We start from the raw sequence: 27,110 nt of genomic DNA, 5'->3' as shown, positions 1-27,110 counted from the left end.
GCAGCCTCCTCCGGGGCCGCGGCGGGAGCGCCGCGCTGCGTTATTGCCCAGACCGCCTCCAGCTTTTCCCCTTCCCAACCCGGGCGGCTCCGCGGGGGCAGCGGGCGCAGGGCCGGCGCTGGCCGCGGCTGGCGACCCCCCGACGGGCCGAGCCTCGCGGCTCCGCTGGGCGCCTGCCGGCCCGCTTCCCCAGGGCAGCGGATTTTCCTCACTGCTTTAGAATATATATATATTTTAAAATCGTTTCCTAAACGCCCCGTTGCCCACTGCTCGGCCGCTTATAGCCGTGCGCTGGCCACGCTGCTGCTCTCCGCCGTCGCCGGGGGGAGAGGACGGCGTCACCAGGCCGGGCGCGAGCTTGCGGGAAGCGCAAGCGGAGGCGGCCGCGGCGAGGGCAGAGCTGGCTCGGGCGGCCGCCGGCTTCGCCGCGAGCGCGGCGCTCGCCTGCTCCGCCGCCGGCTGCGCGCGGCTCCCGCCTTACCCGCCGCCGGCGGCGTTTCGGTACGCAATCACTCTCCGGCCCTAGAGACTGTGATGCTGGAGCCTCTTTAATGGCGTTCCTTCCTCGATACACTGCATTCACCTTAAATATTTATATTTCAGTCGAGCGGATTTCCTTCCCCTCCCCACCCTGCAAGCCCTCTGAAGGGGCAGCACCGTAACGGGGGCGTTCCTTCCGCTCGCGCAAAGCAGGCGTTGGGCAGCTGGGGCCTCCGAACAGGTTCAGCCTTTCATCAGCTCGAGGCCCCTGCCAGCTTATTTAAAGCAACGAGAACTGATTGAGGATGATTTCTCTTCCTTTAATGGGTTTCCTCTCCGAACCGGGCTTGCAGCGCCGGCACTGCGAGCTGCTCGAGGGACTTTCCGTCCCCCGGGGAAGCCTATCTGGCCGCGAAGGCGCCCGCCGGGGCGGCCCTGGGTTTCCAGCCCAGGCGCGGACCGTGCCGCGGTGCCGCTGAGCCCGCCGCCGGCAGGGTTTGCCCGCAGCCGCTCGCCCCGGGGCCGCTCCGTGCGCGGGGCGCCGCAGGCCCCCGGCCCTGCGCACCGGGGGACGCGCCGGGAGGCCGGGGCTGCGGGCGGGCGCTGCTCGCTGGCCCCACCGGAGAGCCGAGGAGCACGGCAGGCCCCTCGGGTCCTTCCAGGAGCGAGGACGGAGGGTGCGCGGCCCTGCCAGCGACGGGACAACCCCGCTGCCAAGCGCGGGAAAACGAAAGCGCAGGGCTGAGCGCCGAAAGGGCAGAGCAGGCGCCCGGCCCGGCCCGGCCTGGCGGGCGGCGGGTGCTGTCGAAGCCCCGACACCAAACGTGAGCCAGGCAATTGCTCCGCCTGGGAAAATGACTTTCCTCTCTCGCTGGGCTGTCCAGAGAAATTTGTTTCCACCTGGAAGCATCTGAAGTGCGTAATTTATGGGATGGATTATGGGACGGTCGCGGTTCACGACAAAGGCCACCTTCTGCTGCGGAAGCTGCCGTTCCCTACGGGACGCTGATTTCCCTTCCTCAGCGTTCGGCTCGTGCCGATTTGGCTTTCCGCAGACCGTTGTGCTTTGATGATGCTTCACGTTTGATTCCCGAGATGCAATTTCACCTTCACGCTGCAGATAAGGACGGCTGCGATCGGCACAAAGACTCGCGCCCAGGCGCCCCGGTGGGCAGAGCTGCTGCTTCAAAATGGGGAAAGAAAAAAACTTGGGTTTTTTTTCTGTTTTCCAGAGCTTTGTGAATTGTTCTCTCTCTTCCAGCCAGGGCACCGAGACCTTTGAGGAGGACGCTCCGGGATGGCTGGCGGGAGCGGGCGGCGCGGGAGCGCGCCCAGCCTTCGTCCCGCTCGCCGGTGCTGGGCAGGGCTGGAGGAGGGCCGTCCCCGGCGGCGGCTGGCCGGTGCGCTCTGCCGGGAGCCGGGAAAGCACCAATTCTGCGCCACGCAGTTTTACAAGAAACTATTGCTTAAAAAAAGTCCCTGGCAGCAGAAAATTAGAAGTCACGTCCCAAAACGGAGCCACCAGCCCAGCGCGGTGGGTCCGGAGGCTCGGCGAGGCGGTGACGAGGAGCTCGGGCCACGCGTCCCATCCAGGCCGCCACGGGCCGTGCCTCGGCCCCGGGGGCAGCGACCGCCCGCGAGCGGAGCGTCTCGGCGGCGATGTCCCTCCGGCGCTGCTAGTAGGACCCCCGGCCGGGGCGTCCAGCCGCCGCGCTGCACGCGGGCGCGAACGCCGTCGGGGAAGGGGGCCGAGCAGCGTGGCTGAAGGCGGCGGCGTTGCCCCGGGGCACGCAGGTAGGACCCCCGTCGGGGAAGGGGCCGGGGGTCTGGAGCACACGAGTCCGACTCCCAGCCGGGAAGGGCGCGGGGGCCGAGCAGGGTGTCCGGACCGCCGTCGGGGAGGGCCGGGCCGGGCCGGGCCGGGCCGGGCTAGGAGCGCTGGCCGTCGGGGGGCGGCGGCAGCGGGCCGAGCTGGCTCTCGAGCAGGGCCTGCGCCCCCTCCGACAGCCGCCGCATCCGCAGGCGCACGGAGCCGTAGGTGGCGCGGGGGCGGCGGGCGGCGCGGGCGCGGCGGCGGGCGGCGGCGGCCAGCAGCAGGGCGGCCAGCAGCAGCCCGCCCAGGGCCAGCAGCGCCAGCCCGGCCACGGTGCAGCGGTCGAGGCGGGCGCGGAGCCGCGCCGCCCGCGCCTCCAGCCGCTCCATCTGCCGCGCCGGCACGGCGGGGTCCGGGCGCGCCGCCCGCGGCACGGCGCCCGCCAGCACCACCAGCGCCGCCCCGCTCAGCGCGCAGCCCAGCGCCAGCGCCAGCCCCGGGCCCGGCCCCGCCGCCGCCGCCGCCGCCTCGGCCGGGCTCCGCGGCTCCGCCGCCCGCGGGGAGGCCATGCGGCCGCCGGCGGCCCGAGGTGAGCGCCGGCCCCGAGCCGCCCCGCCGCGCCCGCCCGCCCGCTCCTTCCGCCGGGCTGCTCTCCCCGCTTCCCCGAGCCGAGCGCTCCCCGCCGCCTCCCCGCCTCGCTCGCTCGCTCTGCCGCCGCGCCGGGCTCCTACCGCAGCCGGCTGCCCGGGCCGGTGCAGCCGCGGCGGCGGGAGCGGAGCGGAGGGCGGCGGGCGCCCCCCGAGCCGCCCGGCCCCGCGGGCGCACGCAGCCGCTGCGCGCACACACATCACGCACACGCGCGCACGCACACCCCCACCCGGCTGCGCTGGGGCTTCCCCGGGGTGCACGCACGCACAAACAATACAGGGCTGCTCCAGGGCTGTGTGCGTGCACACACACACATCGCACACGCACGCACACACCCGCCCACGGGTGCAGTGGGGCTTCCCGGAGGTGCGCGCGCACACACAGGCACGCACACACAAAACGGGGCTGCTCCAGGGGTGTGTGCACACACACACATGCACACCCCACACACACACGCGAGCACACACACTCCCAGGCGTGCACCGGGACCCTCGGTGGGCACCCCAGGGTGGCACGGATGCGGCGGGGAGGGTGCAGGACGTGCCCGCGGGGCGCTGGGGGCTCCCCGCACTGTCGGGGCCTCGGCGCAAGGAGCCGGGGCGGCTGGGGCTGGGCGCAGCGGCCCACGGCCCCCCCGTGCTGAGCGCCGCGGCGGGAGCCCCTGCGAGGGCCAGGCCTGGCCCCGCACCCTCCCGAGGCTGGGGGAGCTCTCCGGGCTTGCCGGGGTTTGGGGTCGGGCGCTGCGTGCTCCAGCCTCGGGTGACAGAAGCCGCGGGGGCCCGCGGTGTGGGGCGCCGCGGGAGCCCCCTGTCCCCTCTGCCCCATGGCCGTGGCCCCGCAGCGCAGAGCCGCCCTTCGCACTCGACTCTTCCTGGGGATTTTAGTTCATTTTTCACAGAGCACTCGAATTACCGCGCACGCGCCGGTTCCTTTGGGCCGGAGAGCGGACGCGGGCCTGAGCGCCAGCAGTGACCTGCTGGCAGGAGCGCGCTTTTAGCTCATTTGCTAATGAGCTGTGTGCTATTTCCGCTTTTGGAGCCGGGCCTGGAGATGCTGCTGCGGCCGGGAATCGGGAGCGATAGCCGGGTGGGCTAGCGGAAGCTGCCGGGAAGATTTGTCCATCAAATTCCCACTCGTTTTAGCACATTTGCGTCTCGAGCATCTTCGACAGCGCATCCGGCATAGCACTAGGCGAGACGCCGGCGCTGGGTGAGCTGTGAGCCCGGGGAGCGCGGGGTGCGGGCCGCATCCTTGCCCCGCAGCGAGTCCCGCCGCGGCAGGGCGTGCTGCCGGCGGTCCTGCCGGGACCGCGCTGCGCCCGTGACGGCGGGCGGGCGTCTCCTACCACCGGTTCCATGAACTAGCGGGGACCTCCGTCTCTCCGAGGTCTCCGTCGAATTCAGTTAAAACTGATCAAAAGGTTCCGAGACTTCGGCGGGCGACGGGCGGGCAAGAGAGGCGCTTGCCGTTTCGGAGGGAAGCAGGCTGCAAGCTAGACAGAACCGGACTGAATTCGTGCCGGCGTTAGCGTTGGCCCGGTCCCGTCAGGGATGAGCTTGGCGCGGTCCCTTTGTTGCTCGCGTTACTGATATGCGTTAGCGTTATCCTTCCTCGAACGTCTTCAAGATTAAGCTCGAAAATTTCTGTTAAAAATTAACCTCTGGAAAATTTTTAGGTTTTTTAGCTGCTTTTTTTAAATTCCCCTCCGAGCTGTGCTGGGAAGCTTTTATGTCTATTTAAATTATTGGTTTAATTCAGCAAAATGGGTTTGTGGGTCGCCCCTGAGTTCCCACCGACAGGCGTTCACGTCGCAGCGGGCGCTGCCCGGTGCCCGCGAGGGGACGAGACCTGCGGCGCCTCCGTTCCCCGGGCCCGCGCTTCTCCGAGCTGGTTCACCCCTGCCTTTTGCCGTGCCGGGGATGTAGATACGAACAATTTTTTTTGTTCTTAACAGCTTGCAGTCGATTTTGTGCTGCGTGGCTGTGACCCACCTGCTCGCTCCTCCCACTTCTTCTCCTTGCGCTGTGTCAAACCACAGCAGCTTCCCAGCGCGTCGTACCCTGGGACTCATCCAGAACCGGGCTGAGGGGAAAGCAGAATTAAAAATAACTGTAAGTGCATCCTGACAGGTTAACCACATTTATAGAGGCTTTAATACCAACCTCTTTCCAGGGAAAGATGATGATGTTTGGAGACAAGTAGGTCACGGGGCACGGGTTGTCCCAAACGGCACATCAGCATGGTAATACGGATCTGGAGCACATGGGCACAGACGTGGAACAGCCGCACAGACAGCGAGGGAAGGAGAGGAAAGCTCACCACCTCCAGGAACTGGCGCCTCAGACATCGCCGTATTCCCGGGAAAAAAAGAAATGCTGCTGCTCTGCTCCTGAGCCACGCAACGCGCTCCATGAAGCCTCTGGTTTGTGGCACCCAGCCCCTGCGACGGACGTCCCCAGAAGGCGCCGTGCACCCAAACGCACCCAGAGCACCGAGCACCTGCTTGGAGTCGGGACCCCGCAGGCTGGGATACGGCGAGCTTGGCCTGCTGGATATATTGCCCCAGCGATGGAGGGGTAGTTAGAGCTGCTGGAGACGCCTGCCCCAGGACGCGGGCACATCCGGGCCATGCAGAGGATGGAGGTGCAAGCGCCCGGACGTGCCGGTCCCTCGAGCCGGAGACTTCGGAAGACCCATCCAGGTCAGTGGGACTTTCCAAGCGCTCGTTGTGGCTGGGCTGAATGGAAAAGGTTCAGGAGGGACCATCTCCACAGGGTGCAGCTTGTGTTTGAAGTCCCTAAAAGTGGGTAGGTTTGTTTGGGACTTTGGCGGTGTGTGCAGGACATTTCCGGCAGTGGGAGAACAGGGGTGCGGTAGAGCCAGTGGGGCCTCAGCTGGATGGAGACCTTGCTGCACCCCATGAGTACGTCCCCCTCACCCAGCATCTCCCTGGCCGTTTCTGCCAGCCTGCGAGCGGCGCGTCCGGGGCGGCTGTGCGGGGAACGGAGCGATAAGCGCAGGAAAACGGCCCTGCGCGCAGCAGAGTCCCCCGCCGCGTCCCTGAGTCGGCCGGACTCTTCCTGGGCGCCTCGCTGCAGCCCCTCTTCCCTTGCGAGGTCCCAGCTCTTTGCAGGCCAGCGCTGCCGCAGAGGAAGGAGCCTCGTCGCCCTGCTCTGCCGCCGACTCCTCGGGGCGCCAGGGTGAAACCTGAAGCCTCAGAGCTGCAGAAATAATTAGGCAGCCGCTTCCCCCAGGGATAAAACTTGTAAAAGCAGAAAAAAAGAGGCAATGACCTTGGCGTGCTCACCCCCTTCACGGGACACAAACGCCTCCGCGCCCGCGGGACGTGCCTGTGGGCGCAGACGGGGAAGGGGCGCGCGAGCGTGGGGCCGGCGGGTGCTACGCACTCCCTCGTGGGCCGGCGGCACAGGGCTCGAGGCTGGCGAGGACTGCGCTGTCCCCAGGTCCCTGGCACCAGGGAAGGGGAGGAGAGATGGAGATGGCCAAGATTAATGCTGCCATCGCTGGAGCAGAGAGGAGGGAGAGAGCCAAGGTCGGAGACAGCACTGCCAAAATTCAGAATGAATCTGCAGGAGCATCGGAGGGGAGAGAGACAGGGCTTGGGAATTAATAGAAAGAGGTGGGAGGAAACGAGAGGACCTGGGGGGCAGAGCAGAGCGAGGCAGGCAGGACAGCGCTGCCGGGGAAGATGTGTGTGTCTGGCAGCGATGCTGCGATTCAGCAAAAGAGATTAAACAGGGACGGTGAAGGAGAGAGCAAACAGGATACCCAAGTGGACAGAGGAGAAAGACAGCGGGTGTCAGCCGGGGGGGCTGTGGACACGGCTCTGGCCCCTCCAGCACATCCTTTTGCAGCGCAGAAAGGGCAAGGCTGGAGGGAGGCTGAGGCATGCGTCGCTGCGGCAGCTCCATGGTGCCGGCGGGCCGAACCAGCCTCTGATCCAGCCCTGCCGCGGCGGTAAAGTTTCATCCCTGCCTCTTTAGTATTCACAGCATCCCATGGCAGAGCGAACGCCCGCAGCCGGCACTGCTCAAGGTGACTCGGAGGTCAGGGCTTGCTTGGGAGAAAATCAGCCAAGCGATTCGGGAGCCAGCCACAGGCTTTCCGCAGAGGCGAGGAGATGCCTCGATTCACGGAGAACCAGAGGTGCACGGACATGCAATGCCGTCTCACCCCCCAGCACAGCCAGGTCCTGCCGCTCACGCCACGGATGCGGCACCTCAGCGCTCCCGGCGCACACGCGACGGACGGAGCCAGCCAGCCCTGCCTTCCAGTGCGAGCAGCCACGAGGCTGTGCTGGGAAAGGGTTTAAGGCTTTCCTAGTGATAATTGAGGCCTAATTATCTTCAGCTAACATTAGGCCGCCAGGGAGACAGGGGAGAACCGCAAGCGAGGAAGTGTGCCTGGCGGTACGGCAGCAGCTGATGTGTTGGGCTGTGGCTTGGAAGCATCAGGAGACTTTCTGTGCTCTGCCTGCAGATAAAGCAAAGCACAGAAAGCAAGAAGCAGAGGGCTGAGAAATCTATTTTCTTTTGGCTGGTGATATTTAAGTGCCCCAGTGTGTGCAAACACGCGCCGACTGCCTCGGCGGGGCGGCTGTGCAGTAATGGCCAGCTGACGTGGGCAGAGTGCTACCCACCTTTAGCCTTTTCCCTCTGCAAAGAGATCGGGTGTCAAGCTCTTTTTTTTCCTCCTGCAGGTTTCCTTCACCCACACCATTTTATCTGAAGTGCTTGGAGCTATGCAGGGTCTGCTTACTTGAAAAAAAGAACAGTGTTGCCTTTCAACCGGCCTCTTAAAGAATCAGGGTTGAAAGAGGCTGGGAGAAGAGAGCTGGATAAGTGCCCTCCATTTGCAGATGTTTGCAGGAACCTGAGCTGAGCTGAGCCATGTAGTGCTGCTCGAGATGACAGCATGGTCCTCAGGAAGCTCTGGGAAGGAGTGGGGACTCAGTTACACGGAGAGCTGCACTAGCAGGTTCCCAACCGGCAAGCCTGGGAGGCCGCTGGGACAGCCTGCCCAGGAGCTGGACACGTGCAGCTCCACTCCGCGAAGCCTACGCGCGTGCACACGCGCAGGATCAATGCAGAAGCAAACCAAGTCACTTTAGAGCGATCCCCGGATCCGGAGGGGCTGCTAGAGGGGGACTGCAGCCTTGTAGGACATCTCTGGAGAGCAGCTGCGTTCATCCCAGCAGAGTGACCTTCAAATGCAGCAGCTGGGCGGCTCTCGCCTGCCGCAGGGTGAGCAGTGACGGGTGAGGCGCCTTTCAGAGGAGCGCGCCTCGCTGCCGGGCCGTGCGCGGCTGGGCCACGCGCTTCCCGGTCTGCGCGGTCCCAGAAAGCAAAGAGCCAGTGTGGGCAGTCGCTGCATTTCGAGCGCGCCCCAGGACCCAGGTGGTGCGGCGCGGGGGGCTCCCGGCAGCGGTCGGGACAGCCAGCCCACGGGCCAGGCCACCGAGGAGCCCCGCAGCGCGGCGGCACCCAGCCTTTCTCTGGCTTTTTCTCGCGTGAGCAGGGGGAGCCCCCGCAGGGTGTCCCAGCACCCGGAGCCGTCTGCAGCAGCTCCGTGCTGGTGCTGGTCCCCTGGGCAAACGTGCTGGGGGCCTGCAGGGCAGAGAAAAATTGCTTTTGAGCCTGTTGCATGGGCACACCAGTGGGTCAAGCCCAGGGTGGGGGATAAAAGGCCTGGGGACCTCGTTGGGAGCCAGCCCGGCCCCGGGGGTGTGCTGGCGACCGGCCCTCAGCATGCCATGTTTACCCCAGCGCGGAGGGCTCCGGTCTGTCTCCTTCGCTGCTGGTAATCGGTGCCGCGCAAAGAGTCTTGAATGGCCCGGCCCGGCCCGGGGGACGCGGCCCGGCTCGGCCCGGCCCGGCCCGCGCGCGCCCCCGGCGGCGGCAGCGCGAGCCCGCGCCTCCCCGCCGCCCTCCCGCGGCGCTCGCGCGGAGGGAGCCCGGGAGCGGGGTCCGCGCCGCGGTAGTTCCGCGCGCCCCCGCCGCGTCCCCCCCCCGCCCCCTGACTGCCCTCAGCGCCGCGCTAGGTACCCCCCTCCCCTCAGCACTGCCGTGAGCTCCCTCCTCCTCTCAGCACCGCCCGAGGTACCCCCATCGCCTCACTGCCCCACGAGGTACCCCCGTCACCTCAGCACCGCCCGAGGTACCCCCATCGCCTCAGCGCTGTGCCAGGTACCCCCATCGCCTCAGTGCCACACTAAATACCCTCATCACCTCAGCGCCACGCCAGGTACCCCCATCGCCTCAGCGCCACACTAGATACCCTCATCACCTCAGCGCCACGCCAGGTACCCCCATCGCCTCAGCGCCACACTAGATACCCTCATCACCTCAGCGCCACGCCAGGTACCCCCATCGCCTCAGCACCACACTAGATACCCTCATCACCTCAGCGCCACGCCAGGTACCCCTGTCGCCTCAGTGCCACACTAGATACCCCCATTGCTTCAGCACTACACCAGGTACCTCTGTCACCTCAGCACTGTGCCAGGTACCCCTGTCATCTCAGCGCCACACCAGATACCCCCATCGCCTCAGTGCTGCACCAAGTACCCCCATTCCCTCAGCACTGCCTGAGGTACCCCCGTCGCCTCAGCACCGCTCGAGGTACCTCCGTCACCTCAGCACTGCGCCAGGTACCACCGTTACCTCAGCGCCCCACTAGGTACCCCCATCGCCTCAGCACTGCCCGAGGTACCCCCGTCACCTCAGCACCCCGCCAGGTACCCCCCTCGCCTCAGCGCTGAGCCAGGTACCCCCATTCCCTCAGCGCTGCCCCAGTTACTCCTGTCACCTCAGCGCTGCCCAAGGTACCCCCGTCGCCTCAGCACCACCCCAGGTACCCCCGTCACCTCAGTGCCGTGCTAAGTACCCTCTGCCACCCCAACACCGTGCTAAGTACCCCCCCATTGGCTCAGTGCCAAGCTAAGTTCTCCCCTGCCCTCAGTGCCGTGCCAGGTACCCCCACCGCCTCAGCGCCGCACCCACTACCTCTCTCCCCTCAGCGCCGCGCCGAGTACCCTCACCCCCTCCACGCCACCCGACCCCTGCCCCCTCAGCGTCGCTCTGCCCCCACTAAACACCCCCTGCCTCTTCACCCCACTTTCTGCCCCCTCAGCAAAGAAGAGGAGGAAAAAAGCGTGAGGACGTGGTGGCACAGGTGACCTGCGAGCCTCAGCGTAGCCATTATGTTCTATATGCACTTACTTGTGAACAAGCGTGGGCCGCTGGCCAAAATATGGCTTGCCGCCCACTGGGAGAAGAAACTCACCAAAGCCCATATATTTGAGTGCAATTTAGAGACTACTGTTGAGAAGATCATCTCACCAAAGGTACGTTGTTACATAAGAAGATGTCTTCTGGTAGGTCCTGGTGTACAAGTGTACATCTTTGTGTGGAACAAGACGCCTTCTATTGTAAAAACTCATTTTCTAAGGCAAATTTGTGACTGTTTCAAAATCATCTGAGGCAAATTCCTGTTGTGATTTCATTCAGCTCTCACTCACTCAGATAAAAGTTGCTGTCCTATTAAATTATAGTAATAGAAATATTTTACTTGCTGTTTTACCCTTAGAGATCTGTGGGATGCACATGTACACTGTAGGAAAACTTTACCAAAAAGCATTTGAATATAGTTTCCTATATACTGGTGCTTGCCCATGAGATCACAGTAAGTGGGTTTCAGTTGGTCCGTAAAATGACATGAGCTCATCAGTTTCCTGTGGTAACGCTGGCCTTTCTTCAGAGATTTTGAGTGCTAGCGACAGGTATTGTTCAAAATAATTTGGGAATGGCCAATATTTGGGGAAATTGTCTCAAAAAGATTGAAAAGTCAGCCGGTTAACCAAAGTAAAGGGGCTACGTGAATTGTCATAAAATTGTACTGAGAACATTTGAAGAGAATGTTTTTGCTGCTCTTATAATCAATCTCTAACCTATCATAACTATCCTTCCGCTTGCAGTGGACTTCTCCCAGGTCCCCACCTGCAAGTAGATAAACATATAAATAAGCATGCATAATGCTTATGAAAGGCTATGTATTAACAGTCCTGGAGGCTGAAGTCCTCTGTGTATCACAGATAAGGTATGGTTCGAATAAGCACAGATGGAGCCAGCTGTTAAGTATCCGTGACTCATTCGGTCCTTGGCCCCTTGGCTTTAATTGCATCCACTGGAACAGTGAAGAACATTTTGCACTGTCGCTAATCAATGGGTTACGAGATCCAAGGCTTTCTGCGGGTACAAGCGGATTTTTTTCCATGAAAATACCTGCTCAGTAGTTGGTGGTCTGAATTCCATTGTCTGTCTTTTGTGGGTTATGAGTAAGTGAGCTTTGTTAAAGTGATCTTAGTATTATTATTTATAAGCGTTTTCCAAGAGGTAATAGCCTCCTTTGGATGTTTTCCCCTCTAGCATCAGAACGACCACCTAGCGTTTTCTTGCGGCAGGAAGACTTTGCATAATTCAATGCCTAGTTGGTACAGTGTCTGCCCACTTAAAATAACCGGTGGCAAATACTAGAATATGTGCAGCTGTTATGCTCTTCAGCATGTGTTATACTGCTGTAGCGAGGTGAGACATTTTAGATAAAGAGCAAGAATCAGCTTACAGCTTCAGCTTCAATATGGCAATGTTTAGGAACAGAAATAACTGGAAGTTCCCAGCTCTGTTCGGGTGTAATTTACTGTAACTCTGTTACTACTTTGTGTAATGCTTTGATTTTAATGTTTTCGTCAAAAATATTAATTCCTGAACAATTTTTTTTTAAATCATCAAAGTTTGCAATTGCTCTGCGCACCTCTGGACACTTACTTTTAGGAGTGGTGCGAATCTACCACAGGAAAACAAAGTACCTCTTGGCTGACTGCAGTGAAGCCTTGGCAAAAATGAAGACAGCCTTTCGCCCAGGTGCGTATAGAATTCTGGATTTTTCCATCTGTGTCCTTTATAGCTCTTATCTTTAAATTTAATTTTAGAAATTTCTGTTAAATACATATTATTGATCCCAGTGGAAATTGAACTTGCTGGTGTCTACTACCAATGTTCAGTCTAGCTTAATTTGATGTAATTTCAGGTCTTTGGCTCCTTTAAAAGAAGCAGTATGTTAAGCAGTCTTAAAAGAAGAAACCTTAATTCAGCCTCTGTTGCTATATAATTAACTTTCTTTTCTGACGACACCAACAACATGTCCTCAAATGTGTTAGTGCCAAACCTGACTTGTGTTTTGTGCTCTAGCCATATAGCCAGCAAAAGGTGAATAGAGATGACCGTATCCATTTCAAGACAGCTATATTTTTGTCTAATTTGGGCAACAAATAGGGAGGCACTGCTTCCTAGAGGTTAGGAAAGAAGGCTAAGAACAGAAGAACTCCAGTTTCTATTGACAATCTTAATTCTCTTTGTGACCAATTATATGTCATTCTCATGAATATGACAGTGATTGTTTAGGTAATATTTGTAAACATTTTGAAATCTCGAGAGTAAATGCTTGAGAAAAGTACATGGTACTATGTATTTTTAATAGGTACTACATTAGCTTATGTAAATACAACACAAAGACAAGAGGCAATGGTCACAACTGCAGCAAGGGAAACTCCAACTGGATATAAGAGGAAACAATTCACAGTAAAAGTGGTAAAACACTGAGTCAGGTTGTCCAGAGATGCTGTGAAATCTCCATTATCAGAAGCAGTCAAAAGCGATCTAACTTTGAAATTAACTGCTTTGAGCAAAAGGTTGGACTAAATAACCTTCAGAGAGCCTTTCTAAGCTAAATTTCACCATGATTCTCTGATTATCAAGTATTTGCAGTCTCATTTCATAATTACTTGATGCTGGAGAATAGCATTATGTAGACACAGGAGAGAAGAAGAAAACACAGTAATGCAAATGAAGTGGCATGAAAGGTTCTAGGCCAGATATCAGCTATGAGAATCTTTCATGGACTTCAAGTAGCTGTTGGTAAACCCAATATAGTTACAGCATTTCAGGGCCTGTAGCAGTTTCCAACAGCAGCATACTCTTCTGTATCTGTCTGTAAATAATCTGGCTTCCAAAGTATATGTAAATTAAGATTTTTAATTCCATTGTGAAGTCCTGTTGACAAAGTACCTCAGCCTTACTTTTGCTATTTATAATGGCAAAGACCTTGAGACATTTATAGTCTTACTATATGTACTTGGGAGAACATTACTTTTATTCGATTGATAGTTATTTTGTTATGTTTTGTGTTCCTTTTAGGACTTGTTGACCTTCCAGAAGAGAACTTTGAGGCTGCTTATCAGTCCATTACGTTACCTGAAGAATTTCATGATTTTGCAGCACCACTCCCTGAATTAAAGTAAATGCTTCCCTCTATTTTGTCAATTACTTTAGGATTTTTCAGAAGTCAAAGATATCTTTATTGTTATTGGATCCAAATTCAGATGGAGTTATTTTGGTTTGATAACTAAATTGTTCTAAATTCTCAGTCAGGTTTACAAGGCTACAGTGACAAGAATTCTGCATTGTAGAGCTCCTCCTAGTCCATTTAATCAGCGCAAGATCTTTATAACAAAGTAACGTATTGAACTTAGACTTCAGGATTTTCACAGTTTACATTGTCTGAGTGAAGCCTGTAAGCAACTTACTGACCTCAGGAGAAGACGTAAAAGGTGGTATAAATTCTGTTTTAAGAACAAGGAACCCTTGGTTGGTAGCTTAGCAATGCTGCATTGTTCGCTTGTGTAACTGTATTTAACTTACGGTCACTTGCTCTTTGAGGCCTGGTGTTTTATAGGAGGTAGTATGCTTGGATCCTAATGAAGAGCCAACATGTTTCTTTGGCTTTTTTGACATACATCAGCATTAATGCAAAAAACTGATAAAAACAGGAGGTCAAAGCACATTTCGGATGGCTCTGATCCCCTGAAAGATTCAACATAATGGACTTTCACAGCAGTTCCTCTGTACCTTATCATAAATACAGTTTGATGGGATCTATAAGTCTTTAGGATTTTGTAACTACAGCAGAGAAGCAATACTATTTTTTCAATTTATTCAAGTAGCTCAATGTGGCAACTTTGGGAAGCATGCTTTTTTGACTACCCAAAGGGTCCGTGTGGTTTGATTTACAGATGATGGCATTATACAAATTAGATGCATATTATGTGACAAGTGTCTGGTAGGACTTGAATGTGAAAAACTTACAGAAGCAAAAGTTTACTGGCAAAACAGTGGAGAAATATGAAATATGGAGAGAGGAGTATGGATAATGCTTCCTCGGTCCTTATAAATATGTCTACTATTTCTTGAGGAGATTGCATTCTGAGTGTACATCTGGGTCATTTTTCGTGAAGTTCTAGGTGTGGAGATCACTTCTAAGTTCATTTAGCTAAATGCTCTTCCTCTCCCTCATGGACCTCTCCCTAGCTATCATGCTATTATGACTCTTTCAGATTCAATCTTCACTGTACAACTTATGTGGAGTTTACTTAGGACCTTTGGCTAGCTGAGAAGGCAGCTGCCTCCTTGCTTATAGGCATCAATTTTAATGAACACGTAGCGTCTGTTTTCCTTGTGCTGTGTTTTCAGCTTTTAGAGGAAATTTGAAGCACTGAATTTTATGAATAAGATCTGAAATAGTATGAAATCCAATAGCTTTAGGAGGCGATTCTTCTCTCTCCATAGAAGTTAGGATCAGGCGGGGTACTTTCAATGCCATAGAAAACTGTAGCTGTCTTTCTGTTTTTTTTACAATAAAACATCAGGTTTGAAGACTGTCTGGAAACAAGTTTTTCACGTTCCAGCTAAATGGTCAATGGGTTTCAGTTCATATTGTATTTTGTGTAATTTTTTTTTATTAGTTCCATTGATGTTGCTGAACATTTTACCTTGAATCAGAGCAGAGCTGAAGACATCACACTTACAGAGGATTACGAAAGCAATATACTTCTCTGTGATAGAAACTTTGGTGAGAGAAGTTGAGAAATTAGAAATATTCCATAAGGAAAAGTGTATATGTTTTATGCAAAATTGTGTACAATATGACTCATGTCCGCATGTGAAAAAGCTATTATTAAAAATGCATTTCTTTCATGTTTGTGTTGATTGGCCTATCCTATGGCCTCATGCTTAACTTTTTGTGTCCAGTACTCTGCTGAAGTAATATAATGTGATATTAGAGAATGAGAATCAAACCCAACATTTGGTGTTTTTTATTGAATTAGCTAAAATCATTTATTGTAATATTCCATTTTCTGGGTGCAATATCTTACAACATTTCTTAAACTGGATTTGAAAAATTAGGAAATGGATAAAAATATATTTCACATATATTCATACAGATGAATCATCAGAAATTCTGTATTTATTCAGGTGAGGAACCAGATACACTAAGACAACATAGCTTCTTTGACGGCAGCATTTTAATGAGCAGTAATAGCGTCTTGGCTGGTCACACCTCTGCAAGCCTAAGTGGAGACAAGTCTGCGCTGTGTGAAGATACTTACTGTTTCGAGCACGATTGTTTTGGAGATGAGGATACTGCTGGGGATATGATTGGTAGGGTTTACCACAGCTAAACAGAATTAGATTCTTTCCAAATATTTTTATTCTTACAGGAAAGCAAACAAACATGAAATTGATTGTTTTCAAACACAAATTTTCTATTTGTTTTTTGTTTTTGTACTTTGTTTTTTACTGCTTGTCACTAAATCTGTGATCATTTAGACGGTCCCAGCTACAATGGAATTAAAGAACACATTTCAGTTGCTTAGAATAAGATACATTCAATTTATATTTAATACTTAATTTATATTTTCAAAGATGATATGCTACAGCATTTTCGGTCTTATTATCATAATAACAAAGGCAACTGAGGGTACCTTTTTATGGTTCAGAATATTTACATAAACCCTTGCAGACTTACACCTTTGAAAGAATATCAATGATCACACTTTTCAAGAAAAAGTTAAAAAACTAAGTTAAGACTAATGTTCTCCTTTTATACTAAGACAGTTGCAATGTTGCCACACGTTTGTGTAAGCTAAGCTTTTTTGTTTGCACGAAATTATTATTAAAGCAGTAACATATGGCTGTATCAGGTTATTTCATGACTACTAATACTGAGAAGGAATACAACTGGGCATTTTATTTTTAAGAAATTCTATTAAGGGATGAGAAAAATAGCCTAATTAAAGACATTCTTGATATGGAGGAAGAACTTCCTTTGTCACAAGATCTTCCGGAGAACAGTGCAGCTGGTGAGTTTGTAGCATCTCTGTTCCTCATTACTTAAATGAACCCTCTGTTCCTGTATTAATGCATAAAGTTTCTCCCATTCAGCCTTGTATGATAAGATTTAGATCCCTTGCCTTTTTCCTGTGTTAATTTGTTTTTCTTTTTTCTAATATGCTTCACTCACCATTTTAGGTATAATTTAATCTGACCTTGGAATTCTAGATTGGTAGCTTGACACAGACAGAAACTTTTTATATGATAAACTATATTTTAAATATGCAGTTGTTCCATACTGCTGCTTAGACAGTGTGCTCTCACTTTTGTAGAGGGAAATGAAACAGAAGAAGGGTATGCTGTGATTTTGAACTTTATCTACCACTATTTCTGACTTCACATTTCTGCCACAAATGACACTTTAGTAGTTCATAAAGGTGTTGCTGGTCTTACTTTGATTTGGTATTGATAAAAGAAGTTGTTGAAAGGAAAATCAATTTTCAAAAAGTGTTTATAGAAAATAAAAACTTTTTTGTTTGGTATCGTACATCCTTATACCACTATTACGTTACTGCTTTAAAATTGAGTAATCTGGAGCTTTAAAGAGAAACCGTGACATCCCTCATGGCACTAGTCCATCCTTGCACTGCCCGTTCCTTTTATGCTGACACGAATGTTCACACTGCTATGTAGTTGCCTTGAACTGGAAACTGATCCATATTAAAACTAAACATTTTTCCACCTTTTGTCAGATGGTCCAGATCAGTTCTCCAGTCTGTTTCCCCACCTGGTCATACACACTCTTGTGTCAGCAAGAGAAAAAGTGCAGGGCAGAACATGAACAGCAGCAGCAATGCCAGTTAATACTGGTTAAAGTGATTGTGAGATTATAGATTAAATCGTAGTTTTCTGATTGTGATCTTTTTTGTCTGATATGTCATAAGACTGAGATATTATTCATGTTATGATTTTTTTTTTTATTTGGGTTATTTGCTGGGTTTTCTTATAGTGGATTCCAATGGTGCAGACTCCATGATTCAAAAAGATCATCTAATGAATGAAACGGCACTTTTATCTAAAGAAGAAGGATTTGTGCTTGAGCCCGTTGATGATACAGGTCAGAACTCCATCAGTTTCCTGCTAATGATTTTCATTACTAGGCTTACTTTTCTTATTCCTTATTACTGAAGATATTTGCATCACAGAATATTCTCATTTTATATTTCATCTGCTGCTGCTGTCAGAGTTCTGTTTTCTGATAGTTATTATACAAAAACAGTATCCGGCTATTCATCTGATCTGCACAAATCTCTAGGTACAGTCTCTCCCACGTACCAAAATAAGTTTTGCTCCTCTACAGTTCCGCTAGCAGTGCAAACCCAGGTGTTACTCAACTTTTAGCTGAAGAACTTTCATTGCTAGTCATCAGCAATCTTTTATATGCAAAATAGCAAGCTTAGAACTTTCATGCCTTTGTAAAATTTGTTTCTAACTTATGATCCAAAAAGAAAAATGTTTCTTTTCTTCTGCGAGTATACCTAAACCTCATCTATCACATTGGTGGGTGTTAGCACGTAAACAAATTCTGGTAGACACTAATACTTAGAATACTTACATTTTCTGGACTGCCAAAATAATCTTCAGGAAGATATGGAAATATAATCAAAAATTGTCTCTCTCTTTGATTTACTGTGTGAATCCTACCTAAGTCGAACACAAAGGATTAAAATGACAAATATAGATATGAATCGTGAGATAACGAAGGTTGTGGAGTACGTCGGTAATTCTTGGAACAATTAACTTCCTGATGGATTAAAGATAAAGTTTTCTCAATCGTCTTGTTGGTACATCATGCATTCTTGTGAAATCATCACGTTGCTGCGTCTTCACTAAAATACTCGTACGTCTTCCTTAGTTAGAAATATATGAAAGAGTAGACATGATGAAAATTTTTGTTGATGTGGTCTGTTGTACTTTAATTTTCAAGTTTGTGCTGTCTTTCAGGAGGTGAGCAGTCTGTCCATTCATTTCACAGTGCTTTTTTTCATGCTTAAGTTTTCATTGCCTTGGATCTCATTTGTGCATATTCATACTGTAAGAGCTATTGAAAAGAATGCCCAGACTGGAACTAGGAGGGATGAACAACTCCTGTTGAGTTTTTGATATTGAAATGCCAAACAGTAAATATATGGGGAAAAGGGAGAATTAAGTAAGTTTCTTCAGAGATAACTTTTGCAGCTATGTAGTGCCTCCAGTGCTGAATTACATTATAGAGAGATATCTATCAGTGAGGGAGGTCAATACCATTTTTAAAATACTTGCTCTACTTAGCTATCACCCAGAGGAAAAAAAATAAAAGAAAGAGGAAATTGCTTGTGGATGCAGACAAGGAGCTCAGCTACAATGCTATATACAACCAACTTAACAACTGCATGGACACTCTTGCTACGTTAGACCTTGCGCCGCCAACAAAAAAAACAATGATGTGGAAGAAATCAGGCGGAGTGGATAAACTTCTGTCCCACACTGCACAACCTTTGGTTCATGCTGAGCTACAAATGGTAAAGATTTATTCCTTGTAGGCTTTTATGCCACTGTATAAATTTTGTGACTATTGCACATTTAGGAACTAATTATGAGAGATTTTTGCAGAGTTACTTTCATGTGAATTCCTAGCAAACTGCAGGTGCAAAGCATCATTAAAAGACTTGTTCTGCATTACAACTCAGTGGATATCTGATGATTGCAAGTGTATTCATAATTAATTGCTTCAGCAAAAAGGCCTTATGTAGAGCTCAGGCCTTTAATCTCCGGCGTTCCACTCTCCAGCACTGCAAGAATGAGTAAAAAGTGACACAGAAACTTGAGAACACATGTTTCATTTCACATATTGGCACCTGACTGGTTGTACAGTAATACACAACTTTTCTGATTTCGTCAATTTCTTTCCTACTTCCTTTTTTTTTTTTGTTTCTGCTCTGTAATCAATATTGAACCATATTTTTCTTTTGCATTTACTTTAAAGTTACGTTCTTTCACATTTATGTTAAAGTTACGTAAGGCTTAAACATTATTATTGTATGATTAGTGACTTTGGAAAGATGATTTGCCAAACTATTTTTTACTTTCCTAGTGGAAGATTAAATTCCAGCTCAGCAGAAGTCAAGGCACTTTGCTTTTCAGAGAGCCAAGATGCTCCTTATCACTGTATCATTTTGGCTGGAAGCATGGGCCAGAGCACCCTTTTTTTTTTTTACAGCGTGGTCCTTACTATTCTTCTGCGCAGAAAAGATGCATTTGTTTCACAGGAATATGATCTATCAAAGCCTCTTATGTCCATACCTATTATTTGACAGATCATTCAAAGAAGCTATAAGTTTAGAGCTCTTGATGAGATAAAGAAAGAAGAGATAGACATGTGTACAAGGTGATAAAAAAAGAAATGGAGTAAACTATTTTACAGCAGTCTTAACGTTAACTGCACTGTGTTTCTTTGGTTGTATAACTTCTTTGAGAGATCTAGGAGGCAGAGTGTCCACACAAACAGTCCTGCATATTCATTAGAACAGTACACCTTCACTTCTCAGAGTTGAGGTGCAGAACTACAACTTCTTTTTTATGAGGATGAACACAACAGCAGATGCTGAGAGAAATTCAAACACAGATAACTGCAGATTTTTTTCTCTTTCATCCCTCCTTATTGGTTATCTTAGAGGAAAAATGATCCAAGGTGTGACTAAGACATTTCTTCATTGACTTCACTACCAAGCTGCAGAAGGCTATCACGTCATAAAATTGCAGATTTTCTGAAAGACCTAATCCAAATCTCTAAATTCTAGATTGCAGTAATCAATATACAGCTTATGTTCATTCCTTTGTTTTAATGCTTGTCAGTAGTCTAAAAGTATATTCTGAGAAAAATAATAAATGATAAAATAAAAACAATAAATGATTCTTTTCAGTTGTTTGCAAACTGCTTCAAGTATCACGGATTTAAGACAGGAAGAAATGGAATACCGATGGAATCTGAAATGGAAGAGACAAGAAAAGGGCAAGATACAAAAGGTGACATTTTAATTCTATCTCTGCAGAATTAGCCACTGGGAAGCATTTTAACTCTATTTTATATAATGTTTCAGACACACACACAGTGTGTACAGCAGTCTACAAATCAAGGCCAAAAAGATTTAAATGTTAAGAAAATTGGCTACATTAAATATAAAAAGAAAAATAGAATGGGGTTTTATAAGTACTTCACTGTTCTTTTGCTCCTTACATTTTCTTCCTTGTGGCATAAGGAGGTATTTGGGGATTTTTCTTTTGTTTCTCCGGTTGACTCCCAAACTGGAGGTTTGTTAAAAAACAGGCTTCCCATTTATTCTGAATTTATTCAAACCATTTTCCAAATTCAGGAGATAATTTCTATTACTACCTTGAAGATCATGTCTTGGTTAATATCAAACAAGAAGAAATGTTCCATTTTAGATGTTCTGCTAAGGTGATGTATCCAGTTCCACTCTTTTATTCAGCTAGGAAAATAATCTGCAAGTTATTCAGTGAAACCACCTCCTACAAGTCTGTAAAGGTCAACTTTTAGATGCTTCCAGGAAAAGCTCTCTTGAAAGGTTCTCTTACCATAGTCCTATTGGGAATGATATTTATTCTACTTGGCACCCATCTTGAGTTTTTTTCTCAAAGATTGCTAGACTGGGTGTGATTTTGTTTTTCAAAGCTTTTTTAAGGACAGAGATTAACCATAATTTCCTCTCAAACCTTGTTTTTTTTGTTAATACAGAGATGCCGATAATAGAAGAGCCAAGTTACCTGCAGGAGTCAGCTCATTCAGAGACTGAGAAAAAAATTAGAAATGATTCATTTATGTTGACATCACAGAATAGCAGAAATGAAATTGATGATAATCTTGGTGAAACTATAGTGAGCAGTTTCCATAAATTTTAGAGAACTAAATGTATTTATTAGTTTCATTTTATGTTAAGGTCCCATATATAACAAGCCAGGACATTATTAATATATATTTGAAAAGCATGTTGCAGAGATGGCTGATATAGCATTAAGTAGCTGGTGTCATGAAAGTTTTGCATATAAAGCACCTTGGGAGACTCTCACAACAAATTATTAATTAAAATGTCTGTTAATCACCTATTAACATCTTATAAACTAATTCTAAATGGAACCTTAATATAAAATATAGCCTGTTTGTACTGCAAAGATAAATATTATCATCTTTATAAAGGACAGGGTTTTTCTTTTTTGTCTCAAATTGAGGAAATAACTAATAACTAATTATCTATTTCTGCCATCTTTATTTAGGTTATCTCAAAAGGGGATTCTTTAGTGAATACAAGATTCTTTAAGGTTGAAAAAGAATGACAAGATTGGACCTAACAGTAACAGAAAATGTAGGGTCTGTGTCTGAATTGAACCCATATGTCTAGATCCAGCTATAGGAAAAATGTTACAGCAAAGACTCTTCTTATATGAGAAAAGATATGATAGAGATATCAACTCTTAAATCATTTTGGAAAACATTTATTATAATAATCTTTAGAGCAGCATTGTATAACTGGGAATCAGATTGTATGCATGACTGCTAATGCCAATTGTCATCCTTCCTATTCTAATAGCAGGATGGAACTGCTTTGTCCGAGAGCTCTTCATTGGCGAATGCTTCACTGGAACAAGCTGAAATAAAGCAAGCTGAGTTAATGAATGTATGTGTACTAGAAGCTGGCAACTTAACTTCGCAGCAGAAGGGCATTCTTTCACAGAAATATCTAAAAATACGAAACTGACAACTTCATGAACTTACTGTGAATTTCAATGTATTAATGTGATCTTTAATATATGTTTTGCCAATCAAAAGCATTAATACCTTGGGTAGTCAGGGATGCATATATTCCACTATTCAAAGGTTGCAGAGTCTGTGAGGAAAACAGCTCCCTATTTAGAGACTGTGCTTCCACATAAAAAAGGAACAGTTTCTGAACATAGTGGTTATGAGAAAACTTAAAAACTTTGAACCAAATGTAGCCTTGTCCTGTCAATTTCCTAGGTTAAATCTAAAATCTGCAGCTGAAATTTTGAACACCCATTTTGGCTCCTGACTAGTTCTAATACTGTGGTAACCCTAATCACACACACTAGTGTCTTTCTGTGAAGCTGCCTTCATAAGGCTCAGTGGGACCATTTTCATAGTGTGCAACGTGTCGTTACATTTGATGTGTCTCTCTTTTTGCAGAGGGAAGAACCTAGTTAACACTCAGTTCCACAAAGCCTGTTATAAAGTGTAGGGGTGTCAAAAGTCCCAGATACCCTATATATAGCCATCAACATGTCTAGCTCCAGTTAGATTTTCAATTAAGCTAGAACAGTTGTCCTTTTTTATCATCTTTGTGTATGACGTTTTACACATGCTATCTAACATTCTGTTATATTTCCTATCAAGGAACTAACAAGGAACAATAAAGACAGTGAAGAAAAAAGGTGGAGCAAAAGAACTCTTCAGTTATTAAAAACTTTACAGGTATCAATGTTGGATATTGTAATTAGATGCCAAAAATAGGTATTGATTTTGGTTGGACTATGTCAGAAAATCTTCTACTTATTCATACAGTTTACCATATTGCTACTTTTCAAATGTTGTGTATAATTGCCTTTCATTGGGTGTTTATATAGGCAATTTATATAGGAAATCAGAATTCTGAGCGCCCTACTCTCTCTCAGCTGCTGGAATTTCTAGAATTTTTCTGAACTTTTATGTTATCAGCAGTGTTTTCTGTAATGCTAAGCCCTTGCTTTATTCCTGCTGTGAGTAGTCTCTAGAGTGTACAGTTTCACTGAATTTAGTGGAATTGCAGGCATGTAAATTTTTGTAACATATGTAGGTGGTAGCAATATTATGGCAATAAAATGTTAAGAGCCACTATATAAATGTAAATGCCACGATAAGATACTATTCAAGGCCTTCAACTGGAAAATATGCACTCTGAGCAGAAGTATTCTTCAGTTCAAACTTGATGGGATCTGGTTTTATTGGCAGTTAAGCTGACCTAACTGCTTTTCTTTTTTTTCCCTTATACAGCACATGAACAAATCAGGAGTGGATTCTTTCAGTTTATTGGAGCTCTGTCAGAAAAATAACCGGAAAGAAGTTGCAGCCAAGTTTTATATCTTTCTTGTTCTAAAGAAACAGTTGGTTATTGAGCTTACTCAAAGTGCTCCTTTTTCTGACATTACAGCAACTGTAGGCCCAATGTTCAATACTCTCTAAAATCATGTAATATTCAGATAAGCTAATAAAAAAAATCTCAATTTTTCAGAAAAACTTTTTCCTGAAAAAGTGACTGAAAGTCTTGTCAAACCATGGTGAACTAAGCAGAGCTCTCCTTCATTTGTATGTCCCCTCAGAACTGCAAAGTAACTAAACTTGTGCAGATATGCTGCTTCAGTATTGGTTAGCAAGGTGTTCATTATTATGTTTAGTTTTAACATATATGTTTATATAATGAATGGTTAATTATTCTGTTAATAAAAGATAGCTAAAAATAGATATTCCACACAAGATTTACATTGTTCAGGTTTTTATTAAAGTTCCTTAAAACTTTTCTTAGAATCCAGTTTTGGAGATTAAATTATTTTTAAACATTTTTGTTTAACCAAAGAGCAAGCCTTTTCATTGAGGTTTATTTAAAAAAAAAAAAGATCCATAAAGAAGTTATATACAATTTCACAGCATAGTTGGATAATACTGCTTTTATCTTTTGTTAGAGATATTAGGCTGTGTAAGAACAAATGTTTGCATTTAATGGTCTACGCAGTCCTTTCATCTAATGCAGATACATAACTCGAACATGTTTCTAAAAACTCATGCAGTTTATTGGAAGCCATAATGTGTTCTGCTCACTCAAGGGCTTGTGTGTGTTAGTTATCTAACACTATCAGTTAAGTCTGCTAAGCTATCTTTATCAGAAACATTAGTTCATTTTGAAATCTTGTTTCTTTCCAAGAATGTTCAGCATTTCATATTTTAAGGTCTAGTGAGCTATCATCTGTAGCATAATTTTTGTATTTTAGAGCAGAGACAGGTTATGCTGTCCTTAAGAGTCGCACACACTTCAGAAAAAATGCTAACCTCTGCAATTTTAGATTTCATGGAGCATGCTTACCTAAAGATTATTTTTTTATTTATGTGTAGACCTATTTAAATGGAGATATTAGTTCTTTGCCTTTTTACCTAATTTAAAAGAAGTTTCAACACTTTTATTTCCATGTTGTAAAACTAGTATTTTTCACGTAGGCAAAAGCAGTTACATTAAAGTGACTAAATATGGAATGGTTGTGTACCTTAAGTACTTTAAACAAAATGTAACTGTATTTTGAGTATGTTGACATACCTTAATATTAAATCAATAGAAACCAGAAGATGTCTCTTTAGCTCTTTGGTATTTGTTCTGAAGGACCAAAATCGGAAGCCATCTATTTGTAATTTGGGTTTGACTTTTAGAGTCAGGGTTTTCTATGATTTTTCTTAACGTTTCAAAGGCTGGAGAATATTATCATGAGCACTAACTTTCTGGATGTTCGTTAGTTTTAGTTACACTCCTTGAGTCTCTAGTCCTGCTAACGTATGCTGTTCCCCTGTGTCATACATACAGTTATTCATCTGTATAGGGTATAGAGAATCCGAGGAAGAGACTCCCTTATCATTGATTTCCAGGGGCTTAGTCAGATAAGTAAGAAGGTTTTAAAATTACTTAATGTCTTTGTACTGGGCAGAAATGGATGGAGGCTGGGTTTTTTTTAGTTGCTTGGCTGGAGGTTTTTGTTTCGGTTTGTTTTTCCTTTTCCCATTTAAGAATAGCTGATAAAATAGGCGATAAGAAGTCTTTGCCATTGTGCTCTGAGGTTTACTTTTTCTGGGTAGAGGGAAGGAAAAAGTGACCCTCTTTAGTAAAATGTAGAGACTTTTTTTTCTCTGTAAAAGAAACAGTATTTTCCTTTTCTGACATGAACAGGAGAGATGCTCTCCAAACTTTGCCTAGCCCAATACTGTAATTAAGAATGGCTTGTTTTCTTCATTTCTTTGAGGGCTAGCCAGGCAGTTTCATTTAAGAGTCTGAATATCAATCTGTGGTGAAGAAAGGGTTTGATTTTCAAAATCTAGAGTTTGTCTTCTTGGGAGCAGGCCAATGGCAGACCAAGGAATGAAAATTTCTCCTTCGTTCCCAGTCAGAAGACCTAACCACCCAAGCGTGGTACGTCTCTGGAGGAGTCCCAGCTCTCCTGTGTGAACCAGAAAAAGTGCATTGATATAACACTATTGGAAATTGAGCTGTATACTAAAATACAAAATTATGAAAAGCTAGTTCAAAGATTTTGAGAATTTAGGAATATTATGACCTTGTACCAAGGTGAGTTTTTCACCGCTTCCCCTGAAGTTCCCTTCAGTGTAAGCTTACCTATGTAAAAAGAATGGTTATTGACTCTCTTATTCCTTATTTCTGAAGTATCCTTCACACTATTTTTAAAAAATGGGAAAAAATAATGATTTCTCCTGCATCTGGGAAAGTCTTGTGGTAATTCCTTCATAAATTCTCTACATCCAAATGTTATGAGGAGGAGGAATTGGTGAGGTAACGTTGGAGACTTGAAACTTAGGCCTGAGGCATTCTGTTTGTGGTGTGGACAGAGAAAAATTACTGCCTAAGAGGCTGGGAAGGAAACAAAACAGAAAGCAAGACAGGGAGAGAAGGCTATACCATTTTTCTCCCCCACAAGGTATCTAAAATTAATGTGCCTCTCATACACCAAAGCTACTTCCTGCTGCCACATCTGCCACTGCCGTAATGGCAAGAGGAGCAACAGCAATAGCAGATGTGATAATGAATTAATTTTCTTTTCAGGGAGAAAGGATATGCATCGTATTCACCAGAAAATACAGAAACAAAAGGAGGCTGGAGGAAAACAGGAGGCAAACTGGAGGACATGAGAGACAAATTGGCAGGATCTATATACATTGAAAACAATCTGCATATTGGAGCAAATGAGGGGAAAATCTTGCAGGAAATTATACTGGAAGAAAGAATAGAATGTGTTTACAGAAGAGAGTTGTCAGAATTCTGAAATAACTGTCTGCGGTTGCATAAATAGAGTTTGCAAAGGCAAAGGCATTATAACACTTCTGCTATCAGCTAAATCTGCATACTTGCTGCATATATTTAGATGCAGGTTTTATTTCTTAATCTAGATCAAGGCTGCTTAGATATCGGAGTCTGATCCAGATCCAACGTATGAATAAAGTCTGCTCTGACCTTGCCAGCACGTGAACACGCTTTCCTTCCGTCAGTTTGTATGTATGTGCATATGTGTTTGCTGTTATATGTGTAAGTGTGACATTGATACACACGTATGTAGAGCATTTTACAGTTCTCCCCGTCTCTTGAGGGATGTCTGCAGCAGCCGGCGAGTCCTCTCAGCCACAGTTACCAGGGCAGAGAGAGAGCCAAAACACTGCTTCTTGCGGAGTGGCCACAGTAAGTTACTCCGCAGGTCCAGGTAAACTTTGAGCAGCTGTGCCCTAGATGTTTGTGTTTGAAATAATTGAGAAGAGGTAAATCAAATAGCTATAGAAGGAAATGCGTAGGTGGTATTATGAGTAACCAGAATCTGTCTAAGAGAAGTTGGACGCTCCGTGTCAGCAGGGATTACCATTTCCCATTAAAGGCGCAGGGAGGACATTCACAAGCACATGAGAACCTGCTCCAGATACAGCAGCGTTTAACCAAGCGCAACATTTCGCTTTTGCTGCCGCTTGGCAGCCAGCTCACTTTCGGCCCGGAGGCCGGCAGGCTTTCTGCTGTCCGACCGACCGCCGGTATCCAAACGGGGCTCTGGTGAAGATT

General features: G+C 47.5%; 1 protein-coding gene across 4 annotated transcripts; it reads left to right on the top strand.

Moving 5' to 3' along the window:
- Nucleotides 1-542: 542 nt before the first annotated feature.
- RAD21L1 (RAD21 cohesin complex component like 1) lies at nt 543-26,490 on the top strand. Of its 4 annotated transcripts, none has more exons than XM_068912414.1 (16): nt 543-2,274; nt 5,114-5,642; nt 7,662-8,205; nt 10,094-10,307; nt 11,754-11,883; nt 13,216-13,315; nt 14,820-14,926; nt 15,331-15,516; nt 16,116-16,217; nt 17,198-17,305; nt 18,520-18,749; nt 20,151-20,253; nt 20,984-21,123; nt 21,834-21,920; nt 22,655-22,732; nt 23,291-26,490. In XM_068912414.1, exons 4-16 carry the CDS (start codon nt 10,164-10,166, stop codon nt 23,477-23,479), a joined length of 1,704 nt encoding a protein of 567 aa, XP_068768515.1. In that variant the 5' UTR covers nt 543-2,274; nt 5,114-5,642; nt 7,662-8,205; nt 10,094-10,163; the 3' UTR covers nt 23,480-26,490. The 4 variants fall into 4 exon arrangements, with proteins under 4 accessions (XP_068768515.1, XP_068768513.1, XP_068768517.1 ...); XM_068912412.1 differs by having other exon boundaries at nt 4,896-5,642; XM_068912416.1 differs by having other exon boundaries at nt 4,896-5,642; nt 7,662-8,219.
- Nucleotides 26,491-27,110: the final 620 nt, after the last annotated feature.

Source organism: Struthio camelus, chromosome 18, assembly GCF_040807025.1.
Source record: "Struthio camelus isolate bStrCam1 chromosome 18, bStrCam1.hap1, whole genome shotgun sequence".
In the NCBI taxonomy this organism is placed as follows: Eukaryota; Metazoa; Chordata; class Aves; order Struthioniformes; family Struthionidae; genus Struthio; species Struthio camelus.
This window is presented reverse-complemented; position numbering and strand designations above follow the sequence as displayed.

Coding starts and splice junctions, on each gene's coding strand:
- RAD21L1 (XM_068912414.1), top strand. CDS start 10,164: ATGTTCTATATGCACTTACTTGTGAACAAGCGTGGGCCGCTGGCCAAA. Junction 11,884..13,215: donor GAAGACAGCCTTTCGCCCAG/GTGCGTATAGAA, acceptor TGTTCCTTTTAG/GACTTGTTGACCTTCCAGAA. Junction 20,254..20,983: donor AAAAGGGCAAGATACAAAAG/GTGACATTTTAA, acceptor TTGTTAATACAG/AGATGCCGATAATAGAAGAG.